The sequence below is a fragment of the Ciconia boyciana genome, chromosome 26 (genome assembly GCF_034638445.1).
Source record: "Ciconia boyciana chromosome 26, ASM3463844v1, whole genome shotgun sequence".
Taxonomy (NCBI): domain Eukaryota; kingdom Metazoa; phylum Chordata; class Aves; order Ciconiiformes; family Ciconiidae; genus Ciconia; species Ciconia boyciana.
The window spans coordinates 1,148,203-1,167,854 of NC_132959.1; the positions used below are offsets into that span (position 1 = coordinate 1,148,203).

General features: G+C 67.1%; 4 protein-coding genes across 7 annotated transcripts; 1 reads left to right on the top strand and 3 right to left on the bottom strand.

The window, feature by feature from the left end:
- Positions 1–363: 363 nt before the first annotated feature.
- Positions 364–3,252, bottom strand: ISG20L2 (interferon stimulated exonuclease gene 20 like 2). Of its 2 annotated transcripts, XM_072846885.1 has the most exons (4): positions 3,146–3,252; positions 2,310–3,014; positions 1,739–1,939; positions 364–1,370 (listed from the first exon to the last, which is right to left on the bottom strand). In XM_072846885.1, exons 2-4 carry the CDS (start codon positions 2,943–2,945, stop codon positions 1,257–1,259), a joined length of 951 nt encoding a protein of 316 aa, XP_072702986.1. In that variant the 5' UTR covers positions 2,946–3,014; positions 3,146–3,252; the 3' UTR covers positions 364–1,256. The 2 variants fall into 2 exon arrangements, with proteins under 2 accessions (XP_072702986.1, XP_072702985.1); XM_072846884.1 differs by lacking the exon at positions 3,146–3,252 and having other exon boundaries at positions 365–1,370; positions 2,310–3,075.
- Positions 3,214–6,008, top strand: METTL25B (methyltransferase like 25B). 3 transcript variants are annotated; one of them, XM_072846875.1, is made up of 7 exons: positions 3,220–3,370; positions 3,726–4,093; positions 4,163–4,450; positions 4,520–4,582; positions 4,670–5,388; positions 5,469–5,656; positions 5,735–5,981. In XM_072846875.1, the coding sequence occupies exons 2-7, from the start codon at positions 3,815–3,817 to the stop codon at positions 5,935–5,937; spliced, it is 1,740 nt and encodes a 579-aa protein (XP_072702976.1). In that variant the 5' UTR covers positions 3,220–3,370; positions 3,726–3,814; the 3' UTR covers positions 5,938–5,981. The 3 variants fall into 3 exon arrangements, with proteins under 3 accessions (XP_072702978.1, XP_072702977.1, XP_072702976.1); XM_072846877.1 differs by lacking the exon at positions 3,726–4,093 and having other exon boundaries at positions 3,214–3,370; positions 5,735–5,986; XM_072846876.1 differs by lacking the exon at positions 5,469–5,656 and having other exon boundaries at positions 3,219–3,370; positions 5,735–6,008.
- Positions 6,009–6,016: 8 nt separating this feature from the next.
- Positions 6,017–7,965, bottom strand: MRPL24 (mitochondrial ribosomal protein L24). Its single transcript, XM_072846883.1, has 6 exons — positions 7,831–7,965; positions 6,925–7,117; positions 6,736–6,831; positions 6,547–6,650; positions 6,323–6,453; positions 6,017–6,225 (listed from the first exon to the last, which is right to left on the bottom strand). The coding sequence occupies exons 2-6, from the start codon at positions 7,102–7,104 to the stop codon at positions 6,089–6,091; spliced, it is 648 nt and encodes a 215-aa protein (XP_072702984.1). The 5' UTR covers positions 7,105–7,117; positions 7,831–7,965; the 3' UTR covers positions 6,017–6,088.
- Positions 7,966–8,916: 951 nt separating this feature from the next.
- On the bottom strand, positions 8,917–16,626 carry HDGF (heparin binding growth factor). Its single transcript, XM_072846886.1, has 6 exons — positions 16,199–16,626; positions 10,265–10,341; positions 9,963–10,101; positions 9,666–9,848; positions 9,376–9,587; positions 8,917–9,231 (listed from the first exon to the last, which is right to left on the bottom strand). Exons 1-6 carry the CDS (start codon positions 16,283–16,285, stop codon positions 9,225–9,227), a joined length of 705 nt encoding a protein of 234 aa, XP_072702987.1. The 5' UTR covers positions 16,286–16,626; the 3' UTR covers positions 8,917–9,224.
- Between the last annotated feature and the right edge of the window lie 3,026 nt (positions 16,627–19,652).

Sequence of the window (19,652 nt, forward strand, 5' to 3'; positions counted from 1 at the left end):
GGCCGCGAGCACTTGGCCGGGGCCCTCTGGCTCTGTGCCCGCGTGAGCCCCTCCGAGTCTCCTGGGAGCTCGGCCCGAGACGCTGCCTGCACCCCTGCCCGCAGCCCCTGCCTGTCCCAGCCCCACGGTTCTCCCTTCCTGGCCCATTTTGGAGCCAACCTTGCCAAGATTGGAGGGGGGGGGGGGACAGGGGGGCAACCGCTTTGATTTCAAACAACGACGTGGAGGGGAATCTCACGCGGAGCCTGGACGTGGGGCCGAGCGCCGTCCCCAGAGCTCCTCTCCATCCCCCACGCCACCGCCGAAAGGAAAAGCTCGTTAATCATTTCTTTTTAATTAGGATTTTCTACATAAACATTTCAGTTCAAAGCAGCCCCTCGCCCCCCCGCCCCCCCCCGGGGCAGACCGAGAACTCGGGGCACGTTCAAGAGTTCAGGGAACAACCGCACGTCGGTGTTCGGAGGCATCTGCGAAGGACACGGCGTCCCCGGGTGGAGCGCGGGGCGGCACGGCGCAGGCGGACGGGGTGACACCGGTGTCCCCCCCACGCCGTGCCCGGGCTCGTCCCGGCCCCCGCGCTCGCAGCAGCACTTACGCAACGAGGAAGATGGCACCCAAATCATCGAGGGAGGGAGGGAGGGAGAGCAGCTCCGAAATAGGAGCGGGGACTTTCTGGCAGGATCTGTTTCCCGCTTGCCGGGCGCTGCCCGCTCCCACGCCCCTGCCGCAGCCCTGCCGCAGCCCTGCCACGGCCCTGCCACGGCCCGGAGCCCTTCGGCGGTTCCTGTCCTCGTCAGAGGTAGTTTTGCAATATGGGAAGAACCGGGAGGGGAAGGAGCCCGCCCCGGGCACCGACTGCCCCGGGGACTGGGTCTGCACTCGAGCAGAGCCCCAACGCCACACCCGGACCCGCAGCCCCGCTCCGGCTTGGGCCCCGCCGTGTTATCGGCACCTCCGGCAGCACCGAGCTGTTTGGGGGGGGGCGCAGGACCCGAGAGACCCCCCCCTTGGAAGGCACAGGCTGGCCCCAGCTCTCCCCCGTGACCCTGGGGGAGGACGGAGCGAAACAGCAGCGGCGTAACAAGGCACGTCGCAGGCACGGGGACGAGGGACGGTCGCGCCTGGCTCCACACTCCCACCGTCTGTCCGTCCCCGCTACCTCGCCCGGACGGACGGAGCGGCTCCTCGGCGCTCGCCATTCCTCCCCGCGGGCTCCAGGCACCTCGTGGGGTGCAGGACCGGGCTGGGGGGGGCCATCACTCCTGCTCGGGGTTCAGCATCAGGTGTTGCTCCCACTCCGCCTCCACCACCTTGTAGAGCTCCATGGTGGCTCGGGCGTCCTCCACCGAGGAGTGGCCGCTCTTCCCGACCTGTTGGGGACAGAGTCAGGGTGCGGGCACAGCCCGAGCGGGGAAAACCCCCCCGCCCCAATGCTGCGCTGAGGGGGTCCCTCCTCCTGTGGTCTGGCTTCCAGGGAAAGGGAAACTGAGGTACGGGGCTGACCGGCAGCAGCGGCCGAACTCGGGGCGCGACGACCTCAGGAGGGTGTGCGAAACCCCAATCTTTCCCCGGGGACGGACCTCCCCCCTCCTGCCACCCCAGTGAGGCACAGGGGGGGTCCCCACGCCGCTCCCCCAGCTCTTGGGGGAGCGCGGGGAGCTCCCGGCTGAGGCAGCAGCCTCGCAGCGGCACCCTGTGGCGGCCGCCGAGATCGGGGAGGAGAATCCGGCCGAGCTACCTGGATGTCTTTGTGCAGCAGCTCTTTGGTGAGACGCTTCAGGGAGATGGCGATGTTCTCGGGGAAGCCGCCCTTTCGGTTCAGCAAGGGGATTTTGGACGTGTCCCGGGTGAGCGCTTTGGGGTGGAAGTACTTGAGCGCCTTGAAGTCGTTGTAGATGGCGTGGCCCACCACGATCTTGCCAGAAAGGATGCGCAGGATCTGAGGAGGGAAGAGGATGAAAGGAGGGGGTTTAAGACACCCGGCAGCCCTGTTCCACGCTCTGCCGGAGGTTTCTGCCCCGCAGCAGCACGCTGCTCACGCCCAGCGACGTGGGGCTGCCCCGCTGCCGGTGGGGAGAAGCAGGTCGGTGCGAAGAGAACGGGAGTGGCGTGGGGAGACGCTGCCTCCGCTGCAGAGGCCAGGCGGGGACGCAGGCAGCACGGACGAGTCCCCGCAGCCTGCCAAACCCCACGAACGGCCCGGAAAACCCACGAGACGAAGAGCCCGGCCTCGTCTGCGTCTCCCCCCTACGCGCACGCCCCCCGCATCGCCCCCAGAAACGTAAGCGAGGGCGGCGTGGGGAGCGCACCTCTCGCTGGGCCTTGCTGAAGGGGACGGCGTTCACCATGTGCTGCCGCCGAATGCCGCTCCAGCGGGTGCGGTAGTCCACGATGGGGGCGGCGGGGCGGATGTACTGGTCGTACACGACGTCGCCCTGGTAGCCCACGATGCTGCAGCGGGCCAGGTCGCTGGTGCGCCCGCCGGGCCCCGTGCCCACCATCTCACAGTCTATGGCCACCAGTTTGCCGGGCTGCGGGGGGAAGCCGGGGGCTTTTTGGTTTCCCTTAGCCCTGCCTCGGGCCGCCGTCTTCGGCTTCGAGGGAAACCTCGTCTCTTCGGAGCCGTTCTGCGCGATGGACGCGGCACCGTTCGCTTCGGGGCACGGCCGGGGCCGGACGGAGTTCGGTTTCTCCGGGCCGCTCCCGGCCGCGTCCGCCGCCCCCTGCTTCTTGCTCCTCCTGCCCCTGGGGCCCGGCTTCTTCTGGCAGCCGCTCCCGGGCGGCGGCGGCGGCTGGGCCGCCGGTAGCTGCTTCTGCTTCAGCACGCCCCGCCGCTCCAGCGCCCGCCGCCGCTGCAGGAACCGCTTGTGCTTTCGGTTGCCGCTTTCCTTCTTCCTGGGGCGCTCGGAGGCGGCGAAGTCCACGTTGAGGATCAAATCCGCCATGGCGGACCCCGGCGGCGGCGGGGCGGGGGGGGGCCCGCGACAGCCCCCAGCCGGCCGGGCCGGTCCTGCCTGCGGCGGGGAGAGGCAGCTCAGCACCGGGGTCTCCCCCCAGCACCGATTTCCCCCCACCCCCCAAGGCCCCGGCCCCGCCGCCGGCCCCCCCACCCCGCCACGGCCCCGTCGCCCCCGCCCCCCCTCACCTCCGCGCCCCGGAAGCGGAAGCTGCCGCCGCGGCGGAGCGGCGCGTGGCCGGCGCGGAGCGGCGCCCGCCGCTAGCGCGCATGCGCGCCGCCCGGCCCCGGGCGGTAGTGATGCGATACGCCTGCGCCCCGGAGGGTGGCTCCGGCGCCGCGCATGCTCCCTGAGCGCCGCGCGGCCGAGTGCGCATGCGCGGCGCTGCGGCGGGAACTCGGCGGGGCCGGGCGGTGAGTGGCGCGTGGGGCCGCTCTGGCCCGCCGGGCGGGGCGGCTCTATGGCCTGGGCGGGCTGGGGGTGCTGACGTCTCGGGTGACGTCAGAGCGATGGCAGGGCCTGGCGCGACGTCACAGCTCGCCGGCGCTGCCCAGCGGGGGGCGTCGGGAGGGTTGTTCGAGCTGCCTGGTGATGTCACGGCCGCAGGGGGCGCCGCCCTGGGTGATGTCATGGCCCGGTGACGTCACGGCTGCAGGAGGGCGGATTGTGTCCCTGGGTGATGCCATGGCCTGGTGATGTCATGGCCGCGGGAGGGGGGCGAATTGCATTCCTGGGTGATGGCATGACCTGGTGATGTCATGGCTGCAGGGGGTGCCTCACTGGGTGATGTCACAGCCCGGCGACATCATGGCTGTGGGAAGGGGGACCGCGCCCTCGGGTGACATCGCGGCCTGCTGATGTCACGGCCGCTTGCGCGACATCACAGCCTGATGATGCGACAGCCCTGTGAGGTCACAGCCAGAGGAGGGGGGTGGCATCCTGGGGGCGACATCACAGCCCCAGGGGCCGCGCCCCGGGGTGATGTCAGAGCGCCAGGGCTGACGACGCCCCGGCCGCCCCCAGCCGCCGCCATGGCGGCCCCCCCCGACCCCGCCCTGCAGCGGGAGCGGCAGCGAGCGGCCGACATCATCCGCCTCCTGACGCTCTACCGGCCCCTCCTCGACGCCTACGTCATCGTGAGTGTCCCCACGCGCGGCCCCCCCGGCCCCCCGCGGCCCCCGGCAGCTCACCCCCTCTCCCCACAGGACTTCTTCGCCGAGGGGCTCTGGGCCCGGCTCCCCCCGCCCTGGCAGGCCGCCCTGGCCACCGCCGCCCCCCCGCAGCTAGCCACGCTCCTGGGGGGCCGGGGTAGCCCGGGGGCCACCTGGCCTCTCTCCCTCCTGGCCTTCGCCGCCGCCGCCCGGGCCCTCGCCTTCCCCCGGGGGTGCTCGGGGGGGACCCCGCGTCCCCCCTGCCAGAGCGCCCGCCTGCACCCCCTGCTGCGCCGCCACGTCAAGCCCAAAAAGCAGCACGAGATCCGGCGCCTGGGGAAGGTGGGTGCCGCCCCCCCCCCGCAGCCCCCCAAACCCCCACAGCCCCCCCAAATCCTCCTCTCCCCGCAGCTGCTGCGGCGGCTGAGCCAGGCCACCGGCTGCGACCGCGTGGTGGACGTCGGAGCGGGGCAGGTAGGAGCAGGGGGGGACGGGGAGGCCCTGGGGGGGTGTGACAATGTCACGCCACCCCCCCCAGCTGAGCCCGTGTCCCCCCCCCAGGGCCACCTCTCGCGCTTCCTGGCCTTCGGCCTCGGCTTGTCCGTCACGGCGGTGGAGGGCGACGGCCGCCTGGCCGGCACGGCGGAGCGCTTCGACCGGGAGCTGCTGCGGGAGCTGGGGAAAAGGGGGGTGCCGGGAAACGAGAGCCGCCGGACCCCCCCCCGCCGCCCCCCCTGTCCCCTCACCCCCCGGGCTCCGCGCCACGTGGCCGGCCGCCTGGACCCCGGGGCTCCCTGGGGGGAGTTCCTGTTGCCCCCCGACCCTCCGGGGCCGGGCCCCGCTGCCAGGAACCCGTTGGGGGGTGCGGGGGGGTGCGAGGCGGGGGAGCGGGTGCTGGTGACGGGGCTGCACGCCTGCGGGGACCTCAGCCCGGCCCTGCTGCGCCATTTCGCCCGCAGCCCCGCCGTGGCCGCCGTGGCCTCGGTGGCCTGCTGCTACATGAAGCTATCCACCCTCCCGCAGCCTCCCGGTTGCCCTCCTGGCTACCCCCTGAGCGCTTGGGTAGCCGGGTTACCGGGCCACGAGCTCTCTTACCGGGCGCGGGAAGCCGCTTGCCACGCGCTGGAGGAGTACGCGGGGCGGTTGGACGGGGAGAGCGGCTGCCTGCGCGCCCACTGCTACCGCGCCGTCCTCGAGACCCTCATCCGGGCGGCCGACCCCAGCAAGAAACGCCCGGGGGTGCAGACGGTGAAGAAAGCGCACGCCCTCAGCTTCCCCCAGTGAGTTTGGGGGGGTGGGGGGGACACGACACCCCCTTTCTGTCCCCCCTCTTTGCCCCCTGGGTGATGTTAGCCCGCAGGTACGCCCGCCTGGGGCTGCCCCGCGTCGGGCTGGATCCGGCCACCGTCCCGCTGGACTCGGAGGCCGTTGGGGCCATGCTGGAGCAGCAGCACAAGGTGGTGGCTTTCTTCAGCCTCACCCTGCTGCTGGCTCCACTGGTGGAGACCCTCATCCTCCTCGACCGCTTGCTCTACCTGCGGGAGCGAGGTGGGTGCCGGGGCGGCGGCGGCGGGGAGGGGACGGCGGCGCTGCCGGGGCCGGTACCGACCCTCCCTCTCCCCGTAGGTTTCCAGTGCGCCCTCGTTCCCCTCTTCGATCCCCGGTTCTCCCCGCGCAACCTGGTGCTGGTGGCCGCGCGGACCCCCCTGGGCGCGGTGCTGTCGGGCCTGGACGAGGACAGCAGCGAGGACGAGGACACGGGGACGGCAGAGCCCCCCGGAGAGGGGCAGAGCCCCCCGGCTCCCGGTGCCGGGCGCGAACCACAATAAAACCGGGCTTTGTACAACCCCAGAGCTTGGCGTGAGCGAGTCGGGGGCTGCGCCGAAACCACCACGCGCCGCAAACGGGGAAAATAAAGGGGCGTCTTTATTGCAGACGCCGGACCCGGGGGGTTTGGGTTCCCCCCCCGTCCCCCACCAGTTAATACCAGTAGGATTTCTTGGCCCTGCGCGTCTCCACGATCCCCATGGCGTCCATGATCTCCTCCTCGAAGGTCTTCAGCGACGGCAGGTACGTCTTGTCCAGCGCGTCCTCCACCGCCGTGTCCTTTGGGCCATCTGCGTGCAGCCGAAGGGACGGTGCTGAGCCCCTCGGGGGGACCCGCGTTCCCCCCCCCGGGGGGCCGGCAGCCCCCCCGTCCCCGTCCCCACTCACCGATCCACTGCTCGGGGACGATCCCGTCCCGGCGCTGCCGCAGGGGCAAGGGGATGATCCGGCCGCTGCGCAGGGAGACGCGGACCCGCTCGCCCTCCTCCGTGTACCGCCATTCCACCTCCGTCGGCTTCCTGCCGGCAGAGAGCATTTGGGGAGGGGGGGGGACAGGACTCCGGGGGGGCCCACAGTGGGCCCCCCTCACTCCCCTCCACCACAGCCGTTACCGGTCCTCGGGGTCCACGAGGGAGATCTGGTTGAGCAGCAGCGGTGCCTCGCTGGCGATGTAGGTCCCGGCGTACTTGGCGGTTCGGTTGACGTAGCGGTAGTGCTGTGACGGGACGGGGTTACCGAGAGCCGGTGTCCCCCGCCCCGGCAGCTCCCCCCCCCCCCCACTTCACCGGCTCCAGCCTCACCGTGTTCAGCCCTTCCACCACAACCCAGTTGCGGGCTCGCACGACCTGGGTGACCATCCCCTGCTTCCCCGCGTCCTTCCCGGCCATGACCTGGACCTGCGGCGGAGGGAGGGGGTCAGGGTGGCCCCCCCCAGCCCAGTCGCCATCCTGGGGGTGGCGGAGGGGGGCCTGGGGAGGGGGGAGACTCACCGTGTCACCCCGAAACACCTTCCAGTCCTCCCTGGCGATGGGCTCCACGAAGATCTTGCGGCGGCGCAATCCCGGGGGGTTGCGGTGCTGGGCGGCGGTGGTGTCGGGGCGCCACGTGCCGTGCCGGTAACCGGGGGGCAACCGCAGCCGCCCCGCGCACAGCAGGGCCGAGAGGCGCATGGTGCCGCAGGGGCTGGGGGGGGCGGCGGGACAGGGGGCCCTGCCGGGACCCCACCTCGTGCTCCCCGGGGTGACGTGCCTCGGATGAGCTGGGGGGGGGATGACCCAGGCATCCCGCAGAGACCCCCAACCCCCCAAAGGGGACCCAGGTGTCCTGCAGAGACCCCCCCAACCCTCAAAGGGGACCCAGGCACCCCGCAGAGCCCCCAACCCCCCCAAAGGGGACCCAGGCATCCCGCAGAGACCCCCCCCAACCCTTCAAGGGGACCCAGGTGTCCTGCAGGGCCCCCCCACCCCTCAAAGGGGACCCAGGCATCCCGCAGAGCCCCCAACCCCCCCAAAGGGGACCCAGGCATCCCGCAGAGACCCCCCAACCCTTCAAGGGGACCCAGGCATCCCGTAGAGCACCTCACCCCTCCAAAGGGGACCCAGGCGTCATGCAGAGCCCCCCACCCCTCAAAGGGGACCCAGGCATCCCGCAGAGTCCCCCACACCCCCCAAAGGGGACCCAGCCACCGTGCAGAGCCCCCCGCCTCAAAGGGGACCTAGGTGTCCTGCAGAGACACCCCCACCCCCAAAAAGGGGACCCAGGAATCCTGCAGAGCCCCCTAACCCTCAAAGGGGACCAAGGCATCCTGTAGTGACCCCCCAACCCCCAAAGGGGACCCAGCCGTCCCGCTGAGCCCCCCCAAAGGGACCGGGGTCCGGCAGGGCCCCCCCGCTCACCTCAGCCTCTCCCGCGGCTCTCGCCGGGCGGGGGGAGCGGCGCGGTGCACGCCGGGACGCGTAGTCCCGCCGGGCGCGGCCGCAAGGCATGCCGGGAGCTGTAGTCCGCGGTCGCGCTCTCTGGCGCGCTGCACCCTGGGAGCGGCGGCCGGCGGGTTAAAGAGGAGGGCGCGGGGCACGCCGGGAGCCGCGCGGCACGTCGGGAGCCGTAGTCCCCGCCCCCCTCCACACCTCCCAGCCTCCCCCGTCGGGCCTGGGCCTGGGCCGGCCTCGGGGCGCGGGGAGCCGGGCCGGGGCGCGGAGCCGAGCTGTGGGGCGGCCCCTCACGCCTCCCCCCCCCCCCATTGCCTCCCCCTGCTCCCGCCCGGGCTCGGCCCTGCACCTTCCCGCGCCGGGGCCCCGAGGCGGCTCCCCGAGGCCTGGGCGCTCCCCAGGGCCGGGGGCTGGCGGGCGAGGGTTCCCCGTGACCGGGCCAGGCCTCTCGGTGGCAGCGCCCGCCCCAGCCCGGGCAGCTGGGAGCTGTAGTCCCGCGGCGGGGCTGGCAGCCGGCCAGGGCTCCATTTTCTGCTGCGGGAGCTGCCGGCCCTGCTCGGGGCTCATCCTGGGGGCCAAGGCGCTGCCGCCCCCCGGGAAGGGGGGGGTCCCCGGCTCCTCCCCGAGCCCGTCCCGCCGCAGGGACGCGATGGAGGCGCAGCTCCGTAACGAGCCAGGGCACAGCGAAGCCCCGGCCGAAACGGCCCCTTGTCCCGGCCTCTCACCATTGCTTTCCTGCAGAATTTTCCTATTTTATTAAACGTGTCCCCCTCAAAAACCTCCCCCCCGCCTCTTTCCTTTCCCTCTTTCAACCACTTCTCTCCCCCAAACAGCCCGCAGGTCCCTGTTTGCTCCGATCCCTTTCTGCATTTCCTTCTGAACCCCTCTCCGGCACCGAAAAAACAAACTGGAGCTGCCGGGGGGAAGCTGGAGCCCCTCTCCGGCAGCGGCCCCCCCACACGCTGCGGGGTTAGGGCAGCCCAAAGGGGCCCGAAATCGCCAGCACGGTGGGAAGGGGCCGACCTCTTGGCACGGAGACGCCGGCGGAAGCGCTTTAAAAAGGCATGAATCGCTTTTATTTCAAATCAACTGATCAGCCCCCTAGAAATCACTAATACAAAGCATGCGCCCCGCGACGGCGGGGCCGGGAGATGCGGGTCGGTTCAGGGGTTTGTGTTACCGGGTTTCTCTTCATTTCTCTCTCTCTCTCTTTTTTTTTTTTTTTTTTAAATTTCATTTTCGGTTTGTTTCTCTTGTCCGGAGCTGCGGACGCGACGAGCCGACGAGGGCGAGATGGGGCAGCACCCAGGGAGCCCAGCGGGGAAGGGGCAGGCGGGAAGATCAGCTCGCCGGGGAGGCCGCTACAGGCTGCGGGAGCCAAGAAGAGACCCGAGCGCTCGGTCACGGACCCCGCGGTACCGGGACCCGCGCCACCGGGGACGTTCCCCCGTGCCCAGGGTGGGCAGGGAGGAGCCCGGCTGTTGGGGATGGGGGTCACCGCACCACCCTCACCTCTCCTTGTGGTCTCTGACCTCCTCTGTGCCCGCCTTCTCCTTGCTCTCCTGCTTGGCTTCGTTGGCGTCCGGCACGCTGGCGGCGTCGCTGTTCTTCTCCTTCTCCCCTTCGGCCGGGTTGGGTTTCGGCTCCTCCTTGGGAGCCTCTTCGTTGTCTACCTTCTTCTCCCCTTCCTGCCCCTCCGCCTCCTTGGTACGTTTGGGGGAGTCCTGGGCGGGGGGGGAGCTCAGCTCAGCCCAGCCCCGGACCCCCCCTCGCCCGCATCCCCGTCCCCAACATCCCCCTACCTCCAAAGCATCTTCCGCTTTCCTCTTGATCCCGGCTTTCTCGTTCTTCTCCTTGGACTGCTCGTCGATCACCAGCTTCCCCTCCTCGTCGCTGCTGCCCTCCGCGTTGCCCTTCTTCTCCCCGTCGCCCTCCGGCTCCCGCTCCGGCTCGGCGTCCTCGGGGCAGGTCTTCTTCTGGGTGGGCTGGAGGGGACACGGGGGACTTACAGAGGGGGGACCCGGGAAGGCGGAACGGGGGGAAGGAGGCAGCTGGAGGGGGACGCGAGGTGCCGGGAGCCCCCCCGGCTTGCGACCCACCTGGTAGCCGGAGGCTTTGACGGTGGGGTTGTTCTCGATCTCCCACAAACCTTCGCTGAACCCTTTCCGTTTGTTGGGTTTCCCAAACTTCTCCTTGCATTCTTCATAGGGGAAGAGGTCTTTGGGCCCCAGGAATGCCCTGCTCGGAGGGGGGGGGAAGCAGTGAGGGATGGCAGCCGGGGGGGGGGTCTTGCCTCTCCCCAAAACCCCCAGGGACGTTGGCAGCGCTGCCCCACGGAGGGGGTCGATCCGTCAGTGCCCCCCTCGGCCCCGTCTCCCGCGCACGCCGGGGCCCCACTCACGTTTCGTGGGTCCCAAAGAAGAAGACTTGGTATTTATTGGAGGAGGATTTTACTGCAGCTTCCGGCATCTCGTCAATCTGTGCGATACAAAGGACGGGGTGAGAATCGGGGAGGGGGAGAGCCCCGGCTCCCCCTGACAGCGGGACGTCACCCACCGGCTGGGACACGGGTGTCGGGCACGCCGCATCCGACCGACCGACACAGCCCGGGGAGGGAAGAAAACATTATTCCTTGGGAATTCACCCACCGGTCAGCGGCACCGCGGGCAAGAAGAGCGGTTTATAAAACGAGTGGCTGTGCCCACCGGTGCGGGGTCAGCGGGGGGGGCTCCCCTTCTCCCAGCCCGTGGGGACGGCCGAGGAGCGGCTGCCCTAAGCTCTTGTCTAGACTGGCTCAGACATATTTACCTCAGCAAATTCGCGCGAGAGGCGTGCCGGTGGCGCCGGTGAAGCCAGAGGCATCGCCTCCAGCCCTGGGTCGGGGCGTGGGGATGTCTGTGTGGGGGGAAAACCAGGAGGTGTCCTGCTTTTGGGACCCCCCCCCGCCAACCGAAACATGGTCACCGGCTGCGAGGACGGCACGGCGAGGACCGTGGTGGTCCGCGAGCAGCCGGCGCCGACCCCGCTGGCAGGTGCCGTTTCACCGAGCGTGAATATTCCCGAGGCGCCACGCGGGAACAGAGCGAAAGCGACTCCGGCTGCTTTTTATAGCGTCTAAAAATAACCCCCCCTCCGCTCCAGCCAGCGCGAGGAGCGCAGCCATAAATTCCCGGAGAAAGCCTCAAAGGGAGGTGGAAGGAGCCGACGGAGGATGCGGGCGGGGGTCTCGGGGTGGGTGCCAGCACCGGCGGCTGGGGTGCTGGGTTCCATTCCCAGCGCGCTGCTGATTCACGATACGACCTTTGCTAAGTCACTGCCACCCCCCAGCTCGCCCAGCCTCAGTTTCCCCAGCCGGCCGGGTCAGCGCAGAGCTGGGGTGCCGGCGGCAGGGCTGCCACCAGGGTTTTTTTTTTCCCCCCCTTCCTCCCCCGTGTCACCGACCCGTCTCAAATGCGATGCTCAAGGGCCAACCTGGCCAAGGGTTTCTCCCGGTTTCATTCCCAGAGCCGGGAATACCGTGCAGCTTCATTCCCTGACATCCACCAACTAACGCATGCCATTGTGCCGGGCGGCGATGCCGGCACGGCCCCAGGGACAGCCGGGTGGGATGGGATGCCGGCAAGGGGCTCCGTGCAGGCACCGGCACACGGTGGGCAGGCGGGGCGAGGTCCCCTGCACGGTCCCCGCTCCCAGAGAGCTCGACCTGGGTGGGATGTGCCTCCGCGCCATCCCCACTGCCCAAATGTCGTTTGGGGCATGCAGGCTGTCCTCCTGCATCCCTCCTCCCGGATCCAGGGTGTGCTTTGGGATCGGTGACGTGCCTCAACCCAGCGTCCCGGCGCTCCCGGCACTGCCGTCCTGCCCCAAAGCCCCCCGCTTCCCCTGTCCGGCTCCCCCAGCTGCACGGAGGCATTTCAGGAGCAGGGACGGGGCGAGCGGGCACGGTCTCTGGCGGTGCAAAGGTCGGTCTCGCCCTCGCACTGGCCACCACGCCCCGGCGAGACCCCTGCTTGCCCGCAGCTCCCGGCGCTCGCCCACCTGAGCCACCACCGCCGCGGCAGCAGCGGCTCCATCCCTGCCAGAGGATAAAATATGAGACAGGGGGGCGGCCGGCCAGCCCGACCCCACCATGGGGATGCTTCTCTGCAGGCCACGCTTCCGCAGGTCGCTCCCGGGATGATGCGGCAAAGGCCCTGCCAGCCCTGGAGCCCCCCGGGCGAGGACACGGTCCCCTGAGCCCCTCACGGTGCCGGGACTCCGGTGGAGACCCCCCCGGCTGTGCCATTCCCCCAGCTAGTTTTAAAACCTCCTTCCCCGAGGAAAGGCGGCACACGCGGCGTCGAGGGCAGCGGGGACAGGGACGGCTGCCCCATGGCACTGTGGGTCCCCGAGCCCACCTCTGCCCGTCCCCATCCCCACGCCAGGAACCGTCCTTGGCCAAGGTCGTGGCATGGCCGAGGGACGGGCAAGCGGTGGGCCCAGCACTGGGGAAAGCTCACGTCTCCGCCACGGCCGATCCACATGGCAGCCGGGATCCGCCGCCCAGCCCATCCCCGCGACAGCCCCTTATCTGCCCCTTCTCCACCCAAACCTCCGTCCCCGGAGAAAAGGATGCGGCATCGCTATCTGCAGGGGCAGGCGGGGAAGCCGGGGTGCGGGGAGATACGGGGAGGCGGGTGAGATACCCCGGCATGGACGCCGATAGCGCGGGCAGGCGCCAGGGGTGGGAACCCTTCCGAAAACCCCGGGGGGGGGTGGGGTGGGGCTCACGCTGCCCAAAGCGCACCGTTCCGGGGAGCAAGCGCAGCCGGAAAGGGGCTGGGGGTGTTTGGAAACCCCTCACCCCACCGGAGACCCCCCCCAAGGAGAGGGGCTTGCAGCCCACCCGGCTGCCAAACTGCCCCGTGACGGTCATCCGGTGCTCGAGGCACCGCCGTCTGTTTGTCCGCCGTCTGTTTGTCCATCCCTGTCGCTCGCCGGCAAGGGGGGGTTAAAGCTCTGGAGCGTGGCAGGGGAGGGACGGGCACGTACCCCGGCGTGGACTCTGTCCCCAGCCTCTGCACTTGACCTTTGCAACCGGTCCTCGGAGCGTGAGCGGAGCAAGGCTGGGCGCAGCCCACCCTGCGTTGGCCCCGGGGGACCCCGACAGCACCGGGGTGCTGGGAGCAACCCACCCCCTGCCTCAGTTTCCCCACTGCTGGCCGAAGGGTGGCAATGAGGAGTCGGCTGTCAGGAAGGGAGAATTAATGGAATTAATTCACGTGGGTCACACATGGCTGAAAAAGCACGGGGGAAGGGGGGGCACACGCAGCCGGGCTGGGGGCCTGGGGCATCCCCGAGCCCCGCGGCCGCAGCCACGCACCCAGCCGGGGCCGTCCCCAGCCAGGGGACATCGCTACGACCCCATCCCAGAGCACGGGCCGGGCACTGAGCTCGGTGGCACGATACCGGGGCAGAGCCCGGTGGCGGTGAGCTTCTCCCAGCACCGGGCAGCCTTGGACCCCCGCCACCGGCAGCAAATTACCCCGTTCCTTCTCCAAACGGCGGCAAAGCGTACGGCCGGCCGGATCCAGCCCGGCAGCGAGGAGCCCTCCACCTCCCCTCTGCCCCCGCCAAATCCCGGTGCCGGGAACAGGAGATGCTCAGGGAGGGGGATGCCAGTGGTGCCGGGACCGTCAGCGTGGTGCACCGGTCGCTGCCGCGCTCCCACGCCGTCCCGGTGGGCTATAAATAAGTCATGGGCTGTAAGGAAGAAGGGCTGCGGATCCGGCCAGGGAGACGGGGCGAGGGGAAAAGGACGGCTCCGGGCACTGGCAACTCATCTCCCTGCCTTTGTGCCTCAGTTTCCCCTCTCTTTGGTGCTGCCCCTCTCGGGGAGAGGTTTCCACTGGGGGGGGGGGAGGCTGAGCTGCCGGTGTTGGGGGACGGTGCCAGGCACCGTCTCCCCGGGGGAGCCGCGAGCACCGTCCCCAGAGCACGGGCCAGGGGACTAACCCCCACCTCCCCGCAGTGCCTCGGGCTCTTCCCCCCCTCCGCTTCCATTTCTCCCCTCGCCATTTCTTTCTGCTCCAGCCACACCTGGTCGGAAACAAATATCCCAGCGAACGCCACGTGCGGCCGGGTAACGCTTCATCACGGCACCGGATTAGTCACGGGCAAACCCTGCCTGCTTCACCCCAGCCCGCCGTGGGATTAGTCACCGGCGGGAGGGCAGGGGGGCTCGGCCTCTTCTGCAGAGCAGCACCCCAAAACCCCCACCACCACCACCCCATTTAACCCAGCATCCTCCCGGGCTCGGGGAGGGCAGCCTGCCCCGACCTCCCGCTGCTTTCAGAAGGGGCGAGGGAAAACCTGCTCCCCGCCTGCCCGAGCGACCCCGAAATGTTCCTGCCACGATGGTGGCGGTGAAACCGGCTGCCGGGAGCAGAGCACGGCGTGAAACCCGAGCGGGCCTGGCCCCGCGCGGCGTACGCAGGCGCTAATTTGGTCTCTGGGAGCTCAGCCCGGCACGAGGCTACGCAAGCCCCGACCCGGCTTCACCCCCTTGTCCCCGTCACGACGGGGGGCACCCATCAGAGGGGCTTTTCGATGGGACCTGGGGCCAAACCCCGCTGGGATGTGACGGGTAAAGGAGGCCGAAGCGGCGGGTCCCGCATTGGGGGTCAGGGGAGCATCGTTTTTCCCCCCCAGAAGGGAAGCGGTGGTGGAAGCGAGCGTCGGGCTCCCAGAGATCCCTCTGGCTCCTCCTCGCAAAGCCGCTTTCAAAGGCGCGTTGGGAGGCCAGTGCCAAATCCGAACGCCTCCCCACCCCCTCTCCGGCCTCCCCGCCAGAACCCTACAAACCAAACAAAAGTTATTCAAACCCGAGGAGGGGAAGGAGGAGGGGATGGGGTGGTGGTGGTGGCGGGGGGGGGGAATCCTCGGCCTTTAAAGCCCATTGCGCTTTGCGATTCCTTCCCGTTTCGGTTTAATTCGGGGTTCGCAGGCGGCCCAGCTCCCTTTGCAGCAAGGCTGGTCGGGGAGGGTGGTGGTGTGGGGGGGTGGAACACTCCAAGGAAATTTTAAACTGCATCATCAAGCGCTTAAAAATAACCAGCGACGTATTCTGTAGCCAGAGCTTCCCCCACGGCCACCCGGCCGAGCCACCGCTCAGCCACCCGGCCTGCCCGGGGAAGGATCAGGCCCCGATGGCTCTCGGCGAGCATGGCCGAGGTGTTTTATCCCAAGGGGGGGGGCCAGGCTCATAGTACTGACCCCCCCCCAGATGCTCAGGGACCCCCACACATCTACACGGCACCCAGGACCGCCGTCCCGGTGTGAGCAAGCCGGGCGGAGGCGGTGGGTCGGGCACACACCGGGTCCGGCACCCCGCCTTGACACCCCCGCCCGTCCCCGCGTGTCCCCCCCCCCACTCTGTCCTAAGTCCTCAGTGATTATATTGATTTTTTTTAAAGCCAAACTCTCGGCCGAGCGCTGGCACCTATTTGGCACCCGGGGTCCCCCCCCGGTGAGAGGTAAGGCCACGCGGACCTGGGGGACACGCTCGGGGACCCACCGGTGAAGCCAGGAGGATGAGGGGGGGTTTGGGTAACCCCCCCCTCCCCCAAATCACCCGTGAAGCGGAGCAGCAAGTCGACGGAGCGGGAGCGACGTGCCACCTCCCCGATGCCTGGCGGGGGTCCCGCTGCTGGCACCCCAATGGAGCGGGGCAGCCGGAGCGGGGGAGGGGGGGGTCGTGGTGTGGCCCCACGCGAGAACGGGACCCCCCTATCCCCCCCAGACCCACAGGGCGATGCCGGGGGAAGGCGGGGGGAGGGGTGTCAGCCCGGCGGCCTCGTGCTCCGGTGCAGGATGCGGCCCAGGTCACGGCTTCATCCCTCTGCCCCCCCCCGGGGGGTGCCCACTCCCACGCGGGCCCCCACCCGTGAACCTGTCTCTCCCCGCCCCCCCCCCCTCCCCGGAGGGAAACAGCACAAAAGGGGCCCGGGACGTTGTTTCCAACACATTAAATGCCCCTAAAAACCAACAAAATAACCAGAAACCGCTTTCCCCCAGCCCCCGGTAACGAATAACCCCCAACTTTTCCGCCCCGGCGAGCGGGGCCCGGGCCCGGCCTTACATAAGGTGCCGGTAAAGTTGGACCCAGCCGAAAAACGGCAGTTCCCCCCCCCTCTCCCCGCTGCACCGGGGAAGCCTGACCCCGGTACGGCCCCCCCCGCTGCAGCCCGGCCCCGGGACACCGGCTGCGGCGTTATGCAACGGGGAGCAGGCGGGGGTGGGGGGGGGGAACCGGTGGGTCCCATCGCCTCCCCCCCCTCCGTCCCCGGTTCCTTACCCGGGCAGGCCAGTGTGGGTAACCCTTCATCTTGGCAAAGACCAGGTCCCCGCATTTGTATTCCTTCTGCCGGTTGGACCGGGACATCTTTGCTGGCGGCTCCTCCCGGGAACGGGGAGGGAGGGGGGGGGACGGGCAGGGGAAAAGGGGAGGGGGTGTGAAGTTTGGGAGACAAAACCCGGGGAAGCAGGGATTAGCCAAAAAAAAAAAAAAAATTAAGAAGAAGAAGAAGAATTAAAAAAAGGGGGAAGGGGGGGGAAGGAAGGGAACCAACGGCTTCTCCTGCCCCCCAGCGCGGCGGGCCCGGCGCGGAGCCCGGGGCGGGGGGCGGCGGCGGCCCCGGCCCGCGGTGCTAGGAGCGGCGCGGCGCGGCGGCGGAGGGTCCGTGCCCCATGCGGTTGTTTGTGTTTGAAATTCAATTGCTCCCTCCCTCTGCCACCCCCCCCCCTTCCTCCTCCTCCTCCTCCTCCTCCTCCTCCCGGTGGATGCGCTCGGAGGCTCGGCAGCGCTGCCTTGCACACCCACACCCACGGGGGAGCGGGGAGAGGAGGGGCAGCGGCGGGGTGGGTGTGCTGCGAGGGGTGGAGGGAGGCAGGCACGCTTGGCGTGGTGCAAAAAAAAAAAACCAACCCAAAAAACTAATTAATAATAAAAAAAATCCAGCTGCAGGTGGGTGTTTGGGGGGCGGGGGGGGTGGGAGCCTTCAGCTCAGTCTTGGTGAGTACGCGTGGATGTGTCACGGGGAACGGGGACACAGCGCGACACGGCCACCCCGGCGTGACAGCAGAGGGACACCCAGCCACGAGCTCGCTGCTGCGACCCTGGAGATGGGGGAGTCCAGTGTAAAACCGTGTAAAACCAGTGCAAACCAGTGCAAAACCTGTGCAAAAGCAGTGTAAAGCCGTGTAAAACCTGTGCAAAACCAGTGTAAAACTTGTGCAAAAGAAATGCAAACCTATGCAAAACCAGTGTAAAACCGTGTAAACCCAGTGCGAAGCCGTGCAAAACCAGTGCGAAGCCGTGCAAAACTTGTGCAAAAGCAGTGCAAACCTATGCAAAACCAGTGTAAAACCGTGTAAACCCAGTGCGAAGCCGTGCAAAACCAGTGCGAAGCCGTGCAAAACTTGTGCAAAAGCAGTGCAAACCTATGCAAAACCAGTGTAAAACCGTGTAAACCCAGTGCAAACCTGTGCAAAACCAGTGCGAAGCCGTGCAAAACTTGTGCAAAAGCAGTGCAAACCTATGCAAAACCAGTGGAAAACCGTGTAAACCCAGTGCAAACCAGTGCGAAGCCGTGCAAAACCAGTGCATAACCAGTGCAAACCTGTGCAAAACCAGTGTAAAACGTGTGCAAAATCAGTGTAAAACCGTGTAAAACCAGTGCAAACCTGTGCAAAACCAGTGCAAACCAGTGCGAAGCTGTGCAAAACCAGTGCGAAGCCGTGCAAAACCATGCAAAACTAGTGCAAAGCCATGTAAAACCAGTGTAAACCTGTGCAAAACCAGTGTAGCGGCATCCCCAAAACTCCACATCCCGGCTGCAGCCGAGTATGTCGTAGGAGAGGGAGGCCAGCCTTTAAAAAGAAAGAAAAGGAACAACTCGGAGCATTTCGTGCCCCAGCAGCAGGCCGCCTCGGGTGAGCTCCCCCGTTCACCTACAGCAGAACAGGCAAAGCATTTTTTTTTTTTTCAAAAAATACCCTGTTCTGCAGAGCCCGGGCCAGAGGTACCGGGATTACTCACGGTGTGTGAAATTAAGCGTGTAGGAAAATCTTTGCGTGCCTGGGGAGCAGGCTTGGGCCACCCGGCCAGGCTCGGCGCGGGGGTTAGGGGGTGACTAAGTCACCAGATGAGTAAATCATCACCTTGGTCTCCTTCCGCCCCCAGCGCTGCTACTAAACACGTCCCAGCTTCAGACTAAAACCGGTGAAGCTCCGGGTGCTGGGGATTTCCTTCTCAGGGTGACGGGGCTCAGGCACCAGCGGGGACATTGTGCCAGGCGAGGCTGGGTCCTCCAGGACGCGACGGGCGCAGGCCTGGCCCAACCAAACACCTGTGATGAAATTAAGCACAGATTAAGCTGTTTGCAAGACTAGGACCTCCACTGTGATCCAGCAGTCGGGGTTCCTGGGCTGGACTCTTTTCCTTCCATCCCTCGTGTGCTTTCCTTGGCTTAATTTCTCCTAACGAGCCACAAAGTAACACAAATAAATAATCAGAGGGATCACAGCTGAAAGCAGGACCCTGCTGCCCAGGGGTGAGAGCCCCAGGCCTGAGGAATCTCCAGCTTAAACAGAAAAAACGGACAAAGGGTGAGGGAAACAAAGATTTCTCCCTCCTTCCGCGCAGTGAGAGCAGGACCTTGTTTAAACTCGGTCCCTCCTATCTCTGCCAGGGTTATTGTTGATTTTCCTCCGCAGAGGATGAGGACTGCCTCGCATCGAGGCTTCAGGCGGTTTAACCTGCTCGCTCCGTGCTTCTCGAGGACTCGCTGATTTTACTTTTCGACAGAGCCAGGCATTTATGAAGGAGTTTAAAAAAAATATAAAAATAAAATCTGCTGGGGAGATCCCAACACGTCCCAAGGATTTCAGCCCAAGGGGTGCTTTGCTGGGGAAGTGACAGCAGCAGGGGCCTGATCCACAAAAAATTCCCCATTTCCATCATACTGTGGCTGTTCTCAGTTTTGGTTTCCATTAGATTTGGAGAGCGGGTGGACAGAATCGTAAAGGAAAGAGGCTTAAACACCCCCATGACACCCTTTGGGGTTCAGGCCCCCTCAACAAGGGCTTCGCTCTACAAGTCACCGCACACGTGTCACAGCCGAGACAACGGCTCGCCGTTTCTGGCAGATGGGGAACCTACAGTCCCAGGGAACGGGGTTTCTGCGCTGCCGCAAAGAAAGGCTGACGCAGACAGGACCTTCTGCAAGCCAAACCGGCCCTGCCGCCGCAGGAACATCCTCCTCCTCCTCAGCGTCCTTGTGCCGGTATCGCTCGGCTTCGCTCTTACAGGTCTCGGCTGTGTAAAGAGCGGGGAAAAAACATGTACCTGTAAGTGTCACAGCTAGTGAAAACCGCATCCACCCTTCCCTCTTGCTCCCAGAGGCCTCAATGCCTACTTTTAACACAGTATTTTTAATATTCATCAGTCCTTCACAACAGGGCAGGAGGGGTGGGACAGGGCACGTTAGCTGGGTTTCACACTGTTCGAAATGATAAAGGGCTTCTTGCACCACAGGATACGCTCCCCATTTATCTTGATTTGGTTTGAATTACTTATGCTAGTACTTCGCAGCAGCTTGGCAAATTACTTCCTTGGGCTTTGCGTTGGGGACCCAAATTCAGAGCCCAGCTCTCTTCTTATTAAGGCCAGAACAAAGCAGAAGGAGGTCACTGGAGTCAAATCTAAAGTCAGTGAAGAGCTAAAGGAATAAACCCGCTGCGAGGGAGTC

Coding starts and splice junctions, on each gene's coding strand:
- METTL25B (XM_072846875.1), top strand. CDS start 3,815: ATGTCACGGCCGCTTGCGCGACATCACAGCCTGATGATGCGACAGCCC. Junction 4,094..4,162: donor TCCTCGACGCCTACGTCATC/GTGAGTGTCCCC, acceptor CTCTCCCCACAG/GACTTCTTCGCCGAGGGGCT. Junction 5,657..5,734: donor GCTCTACCTGCGGGAGCGAG/GTGGGTGCCGGG, acceptor CTCTCCCCGTAG/GTTTCCAGTGCGCCCTCGTT.
- HDGF (XM_072846886.1), bottom strand. CDS start 16,285: ATGTCCCGGTCCAACCGGCAGAAGGAATACAAATGCGGGGACCTGGTC. Junction 10,342..16,198: donor ACCCACACTGGCCTGCCCGG/GTAAGGAACCGG, acceptor TGTATCGCACAG/ATTGACGAGATGCCGGAAGC. Junction 9,849..9,962: donor TCAAAGCCTCCGGCTACCAG/GTGGGTCGCAAG, acceptor TGTCCCCTCCAG/CCCACCCAGAAGAAGACCTG.
- MRPL24 (XM_072846883.1), bottom strand. CDS start 7,104: ATGCGCCTCTCGGCCCTGCTGTGCGCGGGGCGGCTGCGGTTGCCCCCC. Junction 6,651..6,735: donor TGGTGGAAGGGCTGAACACG/GTGAGGCTGGAG, acceptor GTCCCGTCACAG/CACTACCGCTACGTCAACCG. Junction 6,226..6,322: donor CGTCCCCGAGCAGTGGATCG/GTGAGTGGGGAC, acceptor GGCTGCACGCAG/ATGGCCCAAAGGACACGGCG.
- ISG20L2 (XM_072846885.1), bottom strand. CDS start 2,945: ATGGCGGATTTGATCCTCAACGTGGACTTCGCCGCCTCCGAGCGCCCC. Junction 1,940..2,309: donor TCAGCAAGGCCCAGCGAGAG/GTGCGCTCCCCA, acceptor TTCCCTCCTCAG/ATCCTGCGCATCCTTTCTGG. Junction 1,371..1,738: donor TGCTGCACAAAGACATCCAG/GTAGCTCGGCCG, acceptor TGTCCCCAACAG/GTCGGGAAGAGCGGCCACTC.